At 36.5% G+C, this 18,328-nt stretch overlaps 1 protein-coding gene across 2 annotated transcripts in view; it reads right to left on the reverse strand.

Moving 5' to 3' along the window:
* The window catches only part of LOC139687787 (nuclear factor related to kappa-B-binding protein), a 42,295-nt gene that overhangs the window by 10,468 nt on the left and 13,499 nt on the right, over positions 1-18,328 (reverse strand). Inside the window, exons 8-15 of one of the 2 annotated variants that reach the window (XM_071585089.1) lie at positions 16,098-16,324; positions 13,449-13,777; positions 12,633-12,807; positions 12,295-12,528; positions 11,506-11,825; positions 9,268-9,510; positions 7,485-7,697; positions 1,432-1,552 (exon numbers count right to left, since the gene is read on the reverse strand). In XM_071585089.1, the coding sequence (XP_071441190.1) occupies positions 1,432-1,552; positions 7,485-7,697; positions 9,268-9,510; positions 11,506-11,825; positions 12,295-12,528; positions 12,633-12,807; positions 13,449-13,777; positions 16,098-16,324 (1,862 nt within the window). Of the gene's footprint in view, positions 1-1,425; positions 1,553-7,484; positions 7,698-9,267; positions 9,511-11,505; positions 11,826-12,294; positions 12,529-12,632; positions 12,808-13,448; positions 13,778-16,097; positions 16,325-18,328 lie in introns of both variants that reach the window. The other variant, XM_071585088.1, reaches the window with a different exon arrangement.

Genomic DNA, 18,328 nt, shown 5'->3' on the forward strand with positions numbered 1-18,328 from the left:
GAAATAATTGGATTTGAAAATTCACTTCAGCTGAAAGACATAATTTTTTGCAACAAAATAATCACCACAGCAGTTGCTAACATTACTGACTAGAATGCTTAGCACGGTTTATTAATGGCAATTAAGTTAGTCAATTCACTATAATTACAATTTAAAATTGACTCCAACATCCAATTAACAACGAAATACCTCATATTGGAAATAAGACAAATTTAAACAAAATAATACCTGAAGCCATGCCATGATGCATCTCAAATAACACATTACAATTTAGCATGATGTGAACATCAAATATTTTCCAGAAAAATCAAAGCATTATGTTGACAAAACTTGAATTTTTATACACTGGTATGAGTATTAGTAGTAAAGGGTACAGCTAAATCACAAATATTTTTCACCAGCTATACACACAATTTCACCTTGAACATATATGATACAGCCAAGTAACACACATGCATAATTTTTACCTCAAATCATTCAAGATATTTTATATTGGAAACTTTTAGCATACTTCTAACAATCCTAAAGATTTGAGGTGAATTGTACGTTCACCAAAGCAGCAGTGGTAGGAATCAGCTGGCAACGCAGAAATAGAAAGTTCTCTGACTCTGGACTTGTGGTATAACTGCTGGTTTATACAATGGAACCTCACTCTATCATCACCTTGCATAGCGAGTAATACACATAAAAAGTGACAAGAACAGGAGAATTCCTGGAATGATTGCATACCTGCTATTTCAGTTGGTGTTTAGCACCCTTTCCTCTGGCATCTTCGGGTCGCCAGTGCTCACCCATTACTCAAAACTTGTGCTAAGGGCATATTATTTGTATATTTTTTGGGCAAGGATAAATAGAATTTTGCACATAGTTTTAATAATGTCTGCGAAGAAAACAGTAGCAAAAAGACAATAAAAATAACAGTAGAAATGAAAATTAAATTAATCAAAAGCATACTAGATGGGATGTGCAAACTAGATCAACCACAGTACCACCTTTTTCTAGATTTCCAATGATTTCACTTTTCATTTCTGCTGTTATTTTTATTCTCTCATGAATTTCTTTAGATATTTCTTCGGGGTTATTTTTGAAACTATGCACAAAATAATATTAAATTTTGCCCAAAAAATCACTAGTAATATGCCTCAACACAGGTTTGGAAAAATATGTGATCACTAGTGATGCTAAGATACTGGTGGAAGTACGGCTAAAGACAAACTGTAGTAACAAACATGCAATGACTCTACGCATTCCCTTCTCCTTGTCACTCATTCTGTGAAAAGTCACTAATTAAGTGAGTCATTTTTGTGACCAATATTTTTGCTCATTTTGCAAATTACTCACTGTGTGAGGAGCTCATTAAGTGACGTTCCACTGTATTTTCATGTATTCTCCCAAATAAGAAAAATATATTTTATGTTGCTGTACCTTTACCTGCTGAAGGCTGGGTATTGATGAGTTTCACACCGGATACTGCTGAAGTTACCACTGACTTCCCAGTCACAACTGACTTGGGAGAACTTGCCTGTGGGCTTCTTGAGCCAACTAACTGCACCTAGCAGAGGAAGTAAAAAAAGAGACATTTCAAATTAGTCCAAAATTCCCAGTTTATAGGTATGCTGAATATCAAGTGAAAAGGTCAATACATCCCTAGTCATCACATCAGGATGAACCCAGATGTTTTAGCAACAGTTAAAGCATAGTGCATGTAAGAATTCATTACAAATATATTTAGATTGGATCTGCATACTTAAAATAAAAAAATTAAATAAAAAGAAATGAAAAACTCATGACAAGCACGGTAAAATAAGACGTGGCCAATCGTATTTCCAAAATAAATTTATTGAATCTAATGGAATATTAAGGAAAAATGAAAACTAATCAATACATTGAAAGGTTAAAAATGCTATAGATTTACTTAATTTACATTAAAAGGGAAAACAGCATGTGATGTGGAATTTCTTGCTTCTAAATTTAATGACTGTTTTCATAGAGTATTTGAATCTACTTGGGTATCTTTTTGAGGTGATTTTTTTTCAGAATCCTTGTCCCATTACTAGCACAAGTGACATTTTTTGTGGAAAAATTGGCGACCAATTTTAAATCTAGAGGTTAGATGGTATTAATAACAGTCATTTACTAAATGCAGTTATAAGGGCAATTTCTCCAATGCCTGGACATATTTTGAAATTGCTTCATTTGTGGCGAATTCCCAGGCAAACTAAAAGAGGCAGTTGAGGTATTTACATACCAGGAAGGAGATCATTTAAATATTAAAAGCAATAGGCCAATATCATCACTATTTTCTCTCAAAGGTTTTGGAAAAAATAATTAGAATGGCTTAAATGCTTACATTTTTGGATGCGTATAATCTTCAGCATAAGCAATTCAGGTTAAAAATTGGAAAAGAAATCAGATTGCCTAGCCCTTGGACTATTCAATGCCATGATGTTAATTAACTGGGTCTAATGGATCTAATTGCTTTTTTGTTAAAAATTTTTATTAAAATTATGTCTTGATTTTATAACTTCCACATAAATTTTGCCTCATGTATCAAACTTAAGTGGCGCATATGAAACCATTGCTGTAGTAATATTCCGTATTTGATACTAAGACAAAATCCATTTTAATGAAATAAGGACAATTTGCACTTTTCCACAGTTTATTTAACGTACGACGCGTTTCAACTCACAGAGTCATCATCAGGTACAAGACAAACTAAATAGTAAGGAGACCTTATTTATATGTACAGAAGATGGGGTTGGGGAGGGAGAGTCGTGTAGGGGAGAGGAGGAGGGGGGGGGGAGGAGAGGCAGAGAGGTTATAAAGAGTGAAAAATGGGGGGTTAATGACAGGAAAAACCGCAAAGTGGGGGACGAGGGGCTGGAGTATCGGGAGCGGGTTGTTGTATAGCAGGGGGTTAAAGGCTTAAGGACATAGGGAAGGAATTATCAGTAGGAGATAGTGGGGGGGGGGGGGGGGAAGATGGGTTAAACAGGTGACTTTCTGGGAAGCAGAGCCCACTGCTGGTTTTAGTGGAAGGGATGAGCCACGTGCTGCGAGGGGGGAGCATTTCCCCCCCCCCTTCCCCCCTCGCAGCACGTGGCTCATCCCTTCCACTAAAACCAGCAGTGGGCTCTGCTTCCCAGAAAGTCACCTGTTTAACCCATCTTCCCCCCCCCCCACTATCTCCTACTGATAATTCCTTCCCTATGTCCTTAAGCCTTTAACCCCCTGCTATACAACAACCCGCTCCCGATACTCCAGCCCCTCGTCCCCCACTTTGCGGTTTTTTCCTGTCATTAACCCCCCATTTTTCACTCTTTATAACCTCTCTGCCTCTCCTCCCCCCCCCCCCTCCTCCTCTCCCCTACACGACTCTCCCTCCCCAACCCCATCTTCTGTACATATAAATAAGGTCTCCTTACTATTTAGTTTGTCTTGTACCTGATGATGACTCTGTGAGTTGAAACGCGTCGTACGTTAAATAAACTGTGGAAAAGTGCAAATTGTCCTTATTTCATTATGATGAACTTCCACAACCTCAAGCCTGAATCTGTTGAACTTAAAAATCCATTTTATACAACAATAAAGATGATTTCTGTATAATTTATTACAATGGTTTTATTATGACTGAGCTACGATACCTGCATTTATCTTCTATGTATGATTCGAAATAATTTCATTGTGTATTAGAGGTCAACTAATTAGGATTAAGTATACTGCAGTTAGTTTGCTGCATCCTCTTCACCACTTTGTACCCACCCCACTTTAACCTTTTGTTACATTCTCATATTTCAGATTCATTAATCAGTGCATGCTTAAAACTGAAAATTATACCATTTTATACAATTATACCACAGTTATTTTAGAAAATTTCCATAATTTTTCCAGGCATTTAACTTATATGAATTTTACAGTAATGTTACCATCTCTACTAATTCAGGATGATTTATTTTCTTTGAGAAAGTGTTTTTTATGTATTATTTGATACCAGAATAATATTTTTATTATTAGAGTTGAGTAACAAACTGTATGCATGTCTCATAACATTTGTGAACAATTCCAGATTAACAGAAGTCAGCATGCCACAAATCTGAATGATATAACACTGTGGAAGTTCTGTAATAATGTAACCTTATTCAGAAATAAAATATCTTAGGATTAGTTTTAGATGTGTTGGTGAAATAAAATTCCAATACATCAAATGCAAGGCAAGGGAAAAATACTTCATGGTAAAAATGTTATTTTATTTGACATAACTGCTCGGTTTTCTTTCAAAGAATAAATTATTTTGCACTGGCAAACTTAAAGTTACGCTAAAAGTATAACTGTTAGGGTAATACCTACTATAATAGCTTCTAACAGGTGGTATTCATTCAAAAATGAATAGTATAAGCTATAGTTTTTGAAAAGCTCTTATGAACATATGGATCCCATTTTTCAAGAACTTAGTTACTCACAGTAAATGGGCAGTTTTGTAAGATCCTTAAATTATTCCACCTTGAATAAGTTCACTCACTGTAATTTCTCAGCTGACTGTACAACTACAGGGTTCGTCCGGAAAATAAGTGTACTGATTTTTTCCCGCCGCTCCAGGCGCGCCCAGCACCGCTCTGACGGGCTGCGATTGGAGGGGGGTATGTTGGCAAGCGACGCTGAAAAAGGCAGTCGGCTCTGAGCTGTGGTGTAGTGAGGAGCTCTGTTAACGCGAACCTCCATGCTCGACCCACGTCACGGAACGCGATGCCGAAGTTTTTGGAGCAGCGTTATTCCATCAAATTTGCGGTAAAGCTTGGGAAATCGTCTACCGAAACTGTCGGTATGATTAACCAGGCTTACGGGGAGTCAGCCATGTCCAGAAACATGATCTTTCGGTGGCACAAGATGTTCGTGGAGGGCAGAGAAGAGGTCGACGACGAACCACAGCCTGGACGCCCATCAACGACACTCACCGACGAAAATGTGCAAAAAGTTCACGATGTGCTGAACTCTGATCGTTGTCTTAGTGTTCGGATGATAGCAGAACAGTGTAATGTGCCAAAAACAATAGTGCACGAGATTATTAGGGAGCAATTACAGATGCGAAAAATTTGTGCAAAGTTGTTGCCGAAAGTGCTCAGTGATGATCAAAGACTCAATCGCTTGGAAATCGCGACACAACTTGCAGATCACTGCAAAAATGATCCACATTTTTTAGAGAACGTTGTTTTGGGTGACGAGACGTGGATCTTTGAGTACGACCCGGAGTCGAAGAGACAAAGTGCGGAGTGGCACACCCCATCATCACCCCGTCAAAAGAAAGCTCGCATGAGCAAATCTCGGATCAAGGCGATGCTCATTGTCTTTTTTGACAAAAGGGGAGTCGTCCACTACGAATTTGTACCTGAACGACGAACTGTAAATGCTGCATTTTACGTCCAAGTGCTCGACACGCTTCGAAAACGAGTCGCCCGCGTCCGGCCAGCGATCAAAAACATCTGGCGGCTGCATCACGACAATGCGCCGTCTCACACCGTGCTTGTTGTGTCGGACTTCTTGGCCAAGCACGGCGTGGCAACGCTGCCGCACCCGCCCTACAGCCCGGACTTGGCACCACCGGACTTCTTTCTGTTCCCGAAGATAAAGAGGAGTTTGAAAGGAACACGATACGGGACTTAGGACGCCGTCAAAGAGGCCGTGACGACGTGTCTTCGAGAGGTTCCCGATGATGCCTTCGCGGCAGCATTCCAGGAATGGGAACGCCACTGGAACAAGTGTATCGACTCACAAGGGTCCTATTTTGAGGAATATTAGCTTAAGATATGTAAAAGTGTAATAAATTTTTTTTCCTGAGCTCAGTACACTTATTTTCCGGACGAACCCTGTATACAGGAAATACTATTCAATAGTGCCAATGGCAAAGTTAAATATTTTCCAAAGTTCATCAATGTACACCTATGGAACCCTTCCTGCACATTACTATTTCTGAAACAGTGATAAAAGCAAGAAAATATCTGAATTGGGTGCAAGTGAGGCTCTTAACACCTGATAATGTAGAAAAATTATATATGTAGAGGTGTTTTTGACAATTGTACTAAAAATATTCTATTAATAAAACTAATCATAATTCTGTGTAACATAGGTTGATGTTGAATCAGTGCAGATCCACTTGGTTATTCTATACAAAATTGTTTATAATACAGCCTGGGTCTTTACATACAAAAGCATCATCAGGTGAACTACATGCTAAGCTTCATTTATACATAAAAACTCCAGGGGGAAAAGTGTAACTTTTAGGAAGGAGAGGGAATGCGGGAATCAATGAAGAGGTGTAGTGACCAAAGACAAAGAGTGGCAGTAAATAGAGGATTCTTCTTTGTGAGTACTGTGCTAACCCCCCGCCACACGCCCTTGCGGCGGCTTGCGGGGTATTATGTAGATGAATGAAAACTGAAGGTCCAGGATTGGGGAAAGGGGAGCATTCAAAAATCTGTTAACAGTCGCATAATTCACGTTTCAATTTCAATGATGTTTTAGTGATTAGCAAAAAGAGGTGACACATTTTCACTTTTTAAACAAGCCTGGTTTTTTCAACGACTTTTTCAACTATGTGAAAATTAATGATCACTGAATGAGTAAACTATACATATTTTCACCAGGAATATTTTACTGCTTTAATGCACATGGTTAACTTATTCAGTGAATCTTGGTTTTCCTTTTAACCTGCCCGGTCTTTAGTGTTGTTCTAGCATCAGGTGAAGCTATGGATATTCTGATGGTTGTTAATTGTACAATGGATGACCAAAAACGTTTTCTACTATGTCAGTATATATACCTCTGCTTATTTTATGACATTGAATTCATTGCAAACCTGATTAGCTTGTAGCACCTAAGGGCTGGCATATGCATCAAATTCTAGTTTTCTTGCAGTAATAATAATTCAACAGAGATATAAGATAAGAATTCAATCATTGAGAAACACCAGGAATTGGTAAACCATTGACAAAATTACCGCAGTTGTCTTTCTACCAGTACATATAAACAAAGAACATGAGATTAGCTCTTTGAGAAGTAATAGTTACTTGAAACTCTCTATGTTACTTACACTTAAAATGTTTCAGAGCTTTTGAATTGCCTTGTGACAATTAAAACTATTTCATTCCTCCTACAGAGACACTGTCAAAGACTAATCGGTTGGTCTGCATTGATTCAGTTCCTGATGATTCAAACAGACATAACAAGTGTAGCATGAAAATAGCACAAACATAAACATACACCACTTTTTTTATGAAGAAAAATCACCTCACCTCATAATAGATCCCTAAATCCAGAAATAAGAAGAACAAAATGATCTTTCTTTAAATGCTAAACATTGAGAACTAATATAAAAGAACCCAGAAATATTCTTTGTTCGCTGGAACTACAGAATTTTTCAATTGAAGAATACTAAATAACTCAATGCATAACAAATTATGAATATATTATTAATTACGACAATACACTACCTGAGAAACAATTTGCGCATTGGATCCAACAGAAGCCACCATGGTCTTGGGTCCTTGTAATGTTCCAGATGCTGCTGTGCGACTGTTAGATGTGGCCGTTTGTAAAACTAGTGAGCTAGCAGGTACAACTGAAGTAGTACTGGAAACAGCTGATGAAGTAGATGATGCTATACTTAAGGTTCCAGCTGCATTGGCTCTTAACTCTTTTGCCACCTGAAATTAAATGACCACAGCAGTATGCTTATGTCAGTATGAGTATGTAAATAGGTATTCATAGCCATGGTGCTCCTGAAGTAGCTTTAAACTATTTACAACCCATTTTGATTTTAACTAGGCTGATAGTAAATGTCATTTCACCACATAAACATTTCCATACTACACTGGAGCATGGAGTCATATATTTTTATTTGTATTTGATTCAATATTTATCATGAGGCAGCAGTACATTGAAACTACATACCTGGATTAGAGTAGGCAAAACTCCATTTTGGCTGAGTAAAAGATTGTTCTTTAATTGATGTCATCTCAATGAAGTCATAGTTTGTGCTCAAACAATTCATAGTTAAATTTAATTACAGTTTCTCAGTTGAAATAAGAGTTAATGGGAAATAATGCAGAATAAAATAATGATGAAAACTAATTTTACAAGGATACTCATTAAATAGAAAGTCAATTTTGGTCGGTTCAAAAGATGACACTTCATCATAATTTAAAATTAATATTACGAAAAGGTAAGTTTTCATTTATCCCTGGCATTATTTCAACATTTAAAATTAATGTTACATAAAGGTAAGTGTTCATTGATTCCTGACATTATTTCAATGCACAAATATAGTTGTTTGATAAATTATCTACCGCAATAAAATTCTCCAAATGCTTCCATGCCTTACAAAAGGACGTCTTTAAAAGGACTGTCTGCAACGAGAACCAACTATGAGATATAATCCTAGAAATGATCTCTGAGGAGGAAGCAGCACCACATAGAATATCGCCCAGATAATTTTAAAAGCCTGACATCATCACATGCTTTAACTGTGTGAAGAAAACTGACAATAAGCTACTCAAACCAAAGAAATACACTCCACACATGGCCTATGAAGGGGCCTACCAAATAAAGTGCAGCTTTGAAAATTCCTACATATTTGGAAAGATTTATTAAGTATGGCCTCCATGAACACCGAAGAGGTCTGAATAATAAACAATATTGGCTTTCAGCTACTGTGAAACATGCCTGGTTGGAGTCTGGGCAAAAGATAAACTTGAAGGAAATGCATTTTAACAAGACCAAGGCTTATTTGGGTTGACACTAACATAGAAAAATTAGGCAAATTTCAACACAGACCATAGTCACCAGCCTTACAAAATGGTGAAAGGAAATTTTCAAAATCAACCAATCTGAGTGATGCATCAGCATCAAGCCAACTATAATTATGATGACCTAATTTGATACAGTGACACTTGTGACCTGATGAAGCTAGCTGGAATACTAGGGGAATTGTCAGGACAGAGAGAATGAACATGATAAAGCCGAAAGCAATTCAGTCTTTGAAATATAATAACTTTTAATTTAATTTATATAATAAAATATAATTTTAATAATAATTTATATAATAATATAATTTAATAGCAATAAAAAATATCCTAGTATTTACCATTGGGTATTATCATTTCAAGTCAGATGGATCTCAATTAAAAATTAAAGATCATGTGATTTAAATTAATGTCAACTGATGTATTCATCAAGTATTAAGGGTTCTTAAAATAATGAATGACAATTAGTAACCTCAGCAGAAACCACAACCCGTGCAGTTGTTCCAGGTGCAATTCCACTTGCTCCACTGGTAGCAACAAGGGAGCCTCCTTTGCGAGCCACTAAATGACCAGCAGAAATGGTCTGCCCACCACCAGCCCTCACAGCAGCTGCTGCTGCTGCAGCAGCCTTCACAGCTTGTCCTAGTGATGTGGCTAAGAGTGACGTGGCTCCACCAAGAGGAGGATTAGATCCTGGAGACCCTGTTGTTGTAACCTGAAAATCATCATTTTTCAAAGTTAAAAACAAATTGTTTTACTAGTTGACATTAAATGGTGAATTGATGATTTGTCATGCTAAAAATACAATTGCCCCAGAAGTTAATTTTTTTCATCTTTCAATGATTAATATTGATAAGATACAACATTAATCAAGATTGTTATCATAGTTTGATATACTCCAGTATTCTTCTAAACTTTCATTAAGTAAGGAAGTTGTTTAGTTTTGTTAAGCACATTGTGCTCACCAAAGCTTTAGAGTCTTAACATGACTTTCTTCTAAACTAAATAACCATGGATTTATGTGAACTATTTTTTTAATAAGTACATGGATTGCTATCGTTCTTGAATCCTAAGGTTGAATGTAATAGTCACAACCAGATTTTTAGGAAGTACAATAAAATCTCATTACATCAATCTCACTTGATTAAAAATATGATGCTACCACGGTGCTCCCATAAGTACCCAGCTCGAGAAGGCGCTAGTTGTTTGAAAAATATCACTGTATTAGAAAGTATGCAGTCTATAAAGTATATGTTTCAAGGTTGTAGACACTAAGCTGTTTAGTATTTGCTTGGCAGCCATCAATAGTGAACGTTTTCAGTGAATTTGTAATAATGGAGAAAATTGGTCATCGTTATGTGATACAATACTTTTATTTGAAAGGCCTCAGCCGAAACACTATGAAAGCTGAACTGGATTCTACCCTTGGTGAGTCTGCTCCTTCCTTTACAGCAGTAAAATATTAGGTAGCAGAGTTTAAATGAGGCCATACGAGCTGTCAAGATGAGCATTGCATTGGTCAACCAATTGAGGTGATGACTCCAGAAATGGTGAAGAAAATCCACAAAAGGATACTGGATGATGGTTGACTGCAAGTGCATGAGCTAGCACACATAGTAGGCATCTCAAAAAATGTAGTACATCGCATATTAACTGAAAATGTGGACATAAGAAAGCTGTGTGCAAGATGGGCACCACGTTTGCTCACACTCGAGCAAAACCAGTGTCATGAAGATGTTTCCATTGAGTGTTTAGCAAAGTTTCACAGCAACAAAGCAGAATTTTTGTGCAGTTTCATAACCATGGATGAAACATGGGTCCATGACTTCAAACCCGAGACAAAAGAATAATCAAAACAATGGATTCATAAAGGAGAACCACTATCTTCTCCAAAGAAGGCGAAGACCATTTCATCTGCAGGCAAGGTCATTCCGTCGGTTTTTTGGAAAGCGCGTGTGATAATTTTCATTGACAATCTTGAAAAAGGAAAAACCATCAACGGCGAATATTTGAACTTATTGCAACATTTGAGCAAAGAAATTAAGCAAAAGCAGCCGCATTTGGCTAAGAAGAAAGTGTTGCTTCATCAAGACAATGCACCAGCTCACAAATCCGTTATTGCAACGACCAACATTCATGAATTAAAGTTTGAATTCCTACCTCATGCACCCTATTTGCCATATTTAGCCTCCTTGGATTATTTTCTGTTCGAAAACTGGAAAAAATTGCCTGGTGGTCAAAGATTTTTCAACCGTGAAGAAGTGATGTCGGCAGTTAATGGCTATTTCGAGGAACAAGAGAGTTCTTAATATAAAAAGGGTATCGAACTTATTGAACATCACTGGGAGAAGTGTATAGAGCAGAAAGGAGATTATGTTGAAAAATAAATACATTTTTTTCCCAAAATTTTCCAATATCTCCAAAGCACAATCACATTGCATTGTTATGATTTTAAATTAAGTGATACGGAGCAAAAACATTTCAAAATAATCTGGGACTTAAAATAATATATGTGGTATATACAATGGCTTAAGACACATATTTTTGTTACCAGGGTATATAAGTACATGGAATTGAATCAGATTCAATTCAAAATTTGTTGACTCAAATTTAAATTGCTGATTCATCGGCAACAGAATTTCAAACCACATGACTACTATACAATTTAAGACCCCATTTTTGCATAAGGTGATAATCTCGCATAAATTACCTGAATTGTCTGCAGACCAGAAGCAGTAGAAACCTGTAAATTATGAACAGATGGCCCTGCCAGGGAGAAGGTTCGGGATATTTTGGAGGCTGTAGGCATTGCAGTTGCCCTAATTGGAGGTACTGTAGTTTGTGTTAGGCCAGGAGAGGAAGAAGTAACTATGCTGGAAGTTACAGACTGCACAGCAGCAGAAACTTCTGTTTTGATTAATGCTTCACCCGCCTCCTTTTGAGAATCCTTTTGTTTGCTTCGGCTGGGTTTTCTAGGAGTTGAGGACTTTTTAGTTTTTGTCATGAAGCACTGCTGCTGATGAAGTTTTTCTGTGATACAATGAATTATATACAGATGAGTAATGCAGTAAAAATTTAATTTAATTTGATAAATTAATATATTTACTTGCAATAATAAAAACAACCAAGTTTTGACCTTTTTTTATTTAATAATAAGAGTCAAAAAACAACAAAGGCAATCTGAAAAACCCAAACCCTAGGCGGACGTAAAACTGTTTTGGCAGGAATAATACCAGCAACCTTTTGATTAACAGCTGCGGATGTTATCCCATTGCCACCAAGGCCAGCATAATTAAAGTAAAAATCAAAGCATTCAAAAGCAAAAATGAGGGTAGGTGCAATGAAAAGAAAGATATATTTGAATTGCAACCCTGTCACATTAACATGTAATAATTACAAAAAAATTGAAATTACCACATTTGAGCACCATTAGCCAAAAAAACTTAGTCAAATCCTGCATGAATCCTATTCAGATTAAGGAATCATCATTTTAACTCACCAAATTCTTCTTCAGAACGCCCACGATGTAAATATATCCACATTTTACGCTTTGTGTCATATCTTACACATGGATCTGGATCATAATGCAATCTATCTAAAGCTCCACTAACAACTGATTGAAGGTAACTTTCTTGATGACCAACTGGAGCCAGAAATTGTGAATCTCGAAGGAGTTCACAAACTTCAGAACGTGTACCTTCTCCATTAGGTAACCGAGCAGTGGCATCTCGAACTTCAGGAGAGAATGATAAATTTCATAATGAATGATATTTTTGGCTGATAAAAAATTATGTGTACCACTTCAGAGAGGTTATGAAATTCACCATGAACACCTACCCAAAGATAAAATAGTTACAAAGTTAGGCCTATCAGCTGCTAATAGTGAATGTCCTCTTGGCTTATTTACTGGTCCTCCTTGGGAATATGCACCTTTCACAGGACCCACAACTGATTCATACCCATGCATCCGGAATGTGAATGCTTTGTGAGGGTTTTCATAGCGAAGAAGTTCCTTTAAAGTAGAAGACATTTGTTTAGTAGAAAATGAATCATATATTCAATTGCAAATTAAAAATACCTAAATAGGCAGCATCCAAAATATATGCCATCTCCATTCTGTTTTATCACAAATCATCGCCTTATTGCAATTCCAGAAAAACTTCATTACAAACTGTATATCATTATAAAACAAGATATGATCACAGTCTATTAGTATCAATGCAGTAGTTTGAAAGGTTTTGATGATTTTAATCAGTCAATATGTACACTAATTATGTGAACAATACAGTAGAATCCAGGTAAGAATCTCATGAGGAAATCAACTGATAACTGCAGTATGCATGAGAAGGCGTGATAAAACAATTCATTTCCTCAACTTGAAAAACAATATTGTTTGCTACCTTTTAAAATTTAAAATAAACAATATACTCAATTATTATATTTATATTATAGGTTATATATTTAAATTACATGTTGCTGACTTAGTAGATTGGTATTTCATGCCACTAATCATGGAATTCAATCTGTGCTCCATTCAACAAACAGACCAAATCATACAGCAATTGAAAAAAAGAAGAATAAGAGAGGAAAGTCACATCAAAAGTATACTCAGAACACTGAAACATTGGGGATAGCTATGACTTTGATGCTTACCTGCTCTCTGTAAGCTTGCCTCTCTGCTTCTGTACTCGGCCTAACAGTCCAAGTGGTTGGGCATCGTGGGGGCGGTGGTGACATTGGCCCTTCTTCACTCTCCTCCATCACACAACTCATATTTGTTAGAGCAGCAGGTGCCTCCTCACGCTCACTAACAGTAGCAGAGCTTCGATTCTGTGACTGTGATGCCTCATCTCTCCTGTCTAACCAATGCTGGCACAGAGGCATTAGGTGAGAATCTGAATCTCGCCCAGCTCCAATCCACTGATATAACTTTGACTGGGTTTTGAATTCCAGGTATGGTACAAAATCTTCAGGTTGAATATCTGGAAAATACAGTGCACTAGGTTCAAAAGATGGGATATTTTGAGGTGATGACTAAGGCTTCAAAGCAATACTGGAGTTACCCAGCACAAACATTGGACTCTGAAATGTGAAGGTCTATATCAATTTCCTGTTTAATGCATCATATAATGAAAAAACTATTTACTGCATGATGGGTGTGGCAGGTACAACTGGAATTCTAGTTTTCTGAAACTTTTTCTGACAGTTTGACTGGAACAGTTCTAATTTGGATTTTCCAAAGGATTTTTAAACAATTCTCGAGCCAAACATACTGAAAAGTTTGGTTCAAATGCAAATATTTCTGACCTGAGTGCATGGCTCACAATACAAAATATTTACTGATTTTGCATCAATGAAAATTGAACCATTCTGTTAAGTCCTTAATATGAAAAATAAAATCAAAATAATTAATAGAAATTAAATAAAAGTAAAGGCAAAGCACTCTGAATGATAGATAGAGTTTGTTGGTGAACATCTGTTTCCAAGGGCTGAACAAGTTAATGTGTACAGTCGAGCCTTGCTTAACAAGCACCCTGCATAGTGAGTAATTCACTTAACGAGTGATAGGAAGAAGGGAATTCCCAGAATGATTGCACACCTGCTACTTCAGTTTGTGTTGAGCACTCATTCCACTAGCACCTCAGTGTCAGTAGTGATCACATACTTTCCCAAACTAGTTTTCAGATATATTACTAGTGATTTTTTGGGCAAAGTTAAATAATATTTTGTGCAGGTTTAAAACTGACACCAAAGAAACATCCAACATTAGAAAGCCATGAGAGAATAAAAATAACAAAGGAAATAAAAGTAAAATCATTGAAAATCAGGGAAAAGGCGTGAGCAAGGCTGATCTAGTACGCAAATCAACAATTGGTCTACATTATCCAATTGCATTTTCTTCAAAATCAAGGACAAACTTAAGGAGATAGATGCTTCAAAAAGAGTGGCAAGAATATTTATGAACCGTTATGTGTTCTCAATGATGTTGGAAAGTTGCTTCTCATATGGATAAAAAAATGCAATTGCAATGCAACACCATTAACCAGAATATCATGTGTTGGAAGGGGAAAGCAATTTTTGTCGACCTCGTTTAGAAGACGTCAGAATCATCAATGACTGCAGAAGCATTTAAGGGGAGCCGTGTGTAGTTAGAGAAGAGAAGTTTAGAAGAAGAACCGGCATCCACCGCATTCCAAGGTATGGTGAAGCAGCAAGCTCTGAGTCAAAATTAGTAGAGAACTTCATCAGTTACTTCAAAAAGCTCGTACATTCAGAGGGTTGCCTGTCCCAACCGGTCTCTTCTGGAAGAAGATGCCGAAGCAAACCTAAAATTGTACATGCAAGAGTAGATGAAAATGCATTGCCTGAGTGCAATCCAATGAAAGGCCATCTCATGCCACTATTTTGCATTAATGCATGTGGCAATTTGAAAATCTAACCCTTGCTTTTTTACAATTCAGAAACTCCATGAGCCTTCAAGAAGTGTTAGGCCCCAAAAGGCTGACTAAATGTGATATGACAGTCCAAGGAAACTTTTGCATTGTACCATCCATATGAGGCATCACTCTAATAAGGCAAAGGTAATGCATGCCATGAATATTAATAATTCTGAGTCACATTGTTACAAAATTATGAATCATCAGCAAAACCAAATGTGTCTGAACATGATCCATAATCCTAAACAATGTACACATATTTTCTTTGAATAAACCTCTTACAAAATTTATTTTTTTGGCATGAAATGCATTATAATATTTTACATCAACTTATTTGCGAAAAGTTTTTTCACTAAAAAGTGATTCGCTTTATGAGAAAGGTCATGGAACAAAAAATGCTAGTTGTACCAGGTTCCACTGTATTTACTTCACAAATACAGTAGCCCAGGTTTTGGCCAGAAACTAACACTTTGCACCTCTCGGGTCCAAAACTTTTATTAAACTGATAATTTTGTACCGCTCCAGTTGAAGATTAAATATATATTTTAGTATCAGATCACATCTCCAAGAGTAATATATTTCTTACTCCAGAAATATTTTTTATAATCAATCAAATTTGTTATTATCTTTCATTTTTATACTTCAAAATAAATTCTTTTAGTTGAATGAATATATTTAATCAACCAAAAATGACCCTAATGATGAGCAACCCAAGTTGACCTTCATACGATGAATGCTGTATTCACAAAAATATGCAAATTTATATCCCATGAAATTAATTGACAAAAAGTTTAAATCTACCACCTTAGCTTTCATGGTACCAATCACTACTGTTAGTCAAGGGCCTAATGAGTATGACACTGACCTGGAGAGTCCCCCAAAAGAAACTGAATAGCTGATCCCAACTGCTGCACCCAACTTTGTGCACCTGCATACCAGTCATTCAGCGGTGAAATAGGACTTTCTTGCCATGACCGAAGACTTTCTTCCATTGTAGACATACCCATACGCTGCTCTGGGGTTGAACAGATGATATCTCTAACTAATGAGAAGAAACATGCATGGGTCTCTTGCATGAGCTCCGGTGTGTGCCTAATAAAGAAAAATAAATAAATAAAAAAAGTAAGTAAAAATTATGTTATTTCAAGTATAAATTCAAAAACAATGAAATGAAAAAATTAATCACAGCATTACTTCATTGACTTTATCGATTAACCTTCAAGGTTTTGATTAACCTTTTCCTTCAAGCTCTCAAATTTCTGTAATATTACACTGTTTTCATGATATTAGTTCTGTTCTGGAACTGATATTCATGCCTCTGAAGTACAGTCAACTCTCAGTTATTAGTGCTATTGAATGCATCATTAAGCACGCACAATCAAAAACATGGATAACCAAAATGTGAGGAAAATATGGCTGTGATATAAATGGACATATAAGGAATCTCTCCTTTTTTATTCTGTTTGATTAATTTGAGTTTTTTAGCAGTTGAATATACATTTTTTTTATTTTTCCATCAATTTTATATGGGTGAATTATAGGTCTACAAGCTCATAGATCTATCATGAAGAGAAAGAAGACCATATTTTCTTCAGAGAGCTAAACCATTCACATAGCCAGAAGAAAACATGATGGACAAATGATAAATATTAACTAAGGATCGCTAATACAGATTCGTATAGTCATATGATACTGATTAAAACAATGCAGTGTAGATAGTTAATGACTCATTTGTTGCACAGTAAAAATTTGTATTTACTTGCCTTTGTGGGGAAAATGAAATTCCTGGGCTAATGAATGCAAGAGAATAATGGGGAAGTTGGGATCGTACAAAAATGCTTAAATAAAAACATTTAATACTACTGACAACTTTTGATCTCAGGACATTAAACTTTAAAGAAAGCAGATTTATTTTAAACTTTTATTATTATTACTTAGGCATTTCAAAGCATTTAATTATCTTTATGATTGTAATTTTAATAAAATTTTGAAGTTATCAGAGGAGAATAGCGTGGATAATCTAGAGTTTATTATTTAAAAGTTGTTTTCATGCACTAAAACCTCATATAGTGGAACCTCGCTGTACAAGCACCTTGCATAACGAGTAATTTGCAAAACAAGGAAAAATATTGAAAAAAATGACTCACACAACAAGTCATAATGAGTGACATTGCCCATAATAAGTGGCAAGGAGAGAGGAAGTCCCGGATTGTGCACCTGCTTCATTAGTCTGAATTTAGCACTCATTCAACCCACATCATAGTGCTGCTTGTGATCACACATATTTCCTAATTAATGTCCAGACAAATTATTTGCGATTTTTTTGTGAAAAGTGTAATTATTCATGCAAAAATTTAACCTAAGATAAGCCCTCAAGAAGACAGCCACAAGAGAATAAAAATTACAGTAGAAATGAAATGATGAAAAATGAAATAGCCGAGACCACAAACTTGATGGGCACTAGGTTTGTGTAAAGGGGGAAGGTAAAAACAAAGTTACAAGTAAGGGGAAAGATAGTGAACACACACTAGGTTACTTGGGTGTGTTTGGGAAACAGTGACCCACGTGTACCTCTGGAGTTTCGGCGGTTGGTTCACTGATGGGAGGAAGGAAGCTAGGAGCTAATGGTAGGGTGGTGCCTCTCTATTTCAAAAGGCAATTAGAAGAGTTTCAAGGTTGGGGGAGGCAAGGTATGGTTAATGAAGGGGGGGTTGGTGTTAGGAAGGTAGGAGGAAGTAGAAGAAGAGAATGGTGTGAGTCAACTGCATTAGCAAAGGGAAAATAGACAAGATGTAATGGGTCCTTGCTCGCTGTTAATGATATTTGTACGGCTCTTTTTAATGTGGATGCATTCATAAAGCCTAGCATGCAGTCTGGGGCATGTTTTAGGAGTTTAAGATCATCAATCGTGATCTTATGTCCTTCAGAGATCATATGTTGGGCAACGGAGGATTTGTGAAACTTAACATGTTTTTACCTCTCCCCTTTAGAAACCCAGTGCCCATCAAGTTTACCATCTTGGCTATTTCGTTTTTCATTGCTTCATGACTGTAGGTACATTCATTTTATATTTACAGAAATAAAAAGTAAAATCAT

The sequence above is a fragment of the Hetaerina americana genome, unplaced genomic scaffold, assembly GCF_022747635.1.
Source record: "Hetaerina americana unplaced genomic scaffold, ioHetAmer1.1.p SCAF_2, whole genome shotgun sequence".
NCBI classification, from domain to species: Eukaryota; Metazoa; Arthropoda; class Insecta; order Odonata; family Calopterygidae; genus Hetaerina; species Hetaerina americana.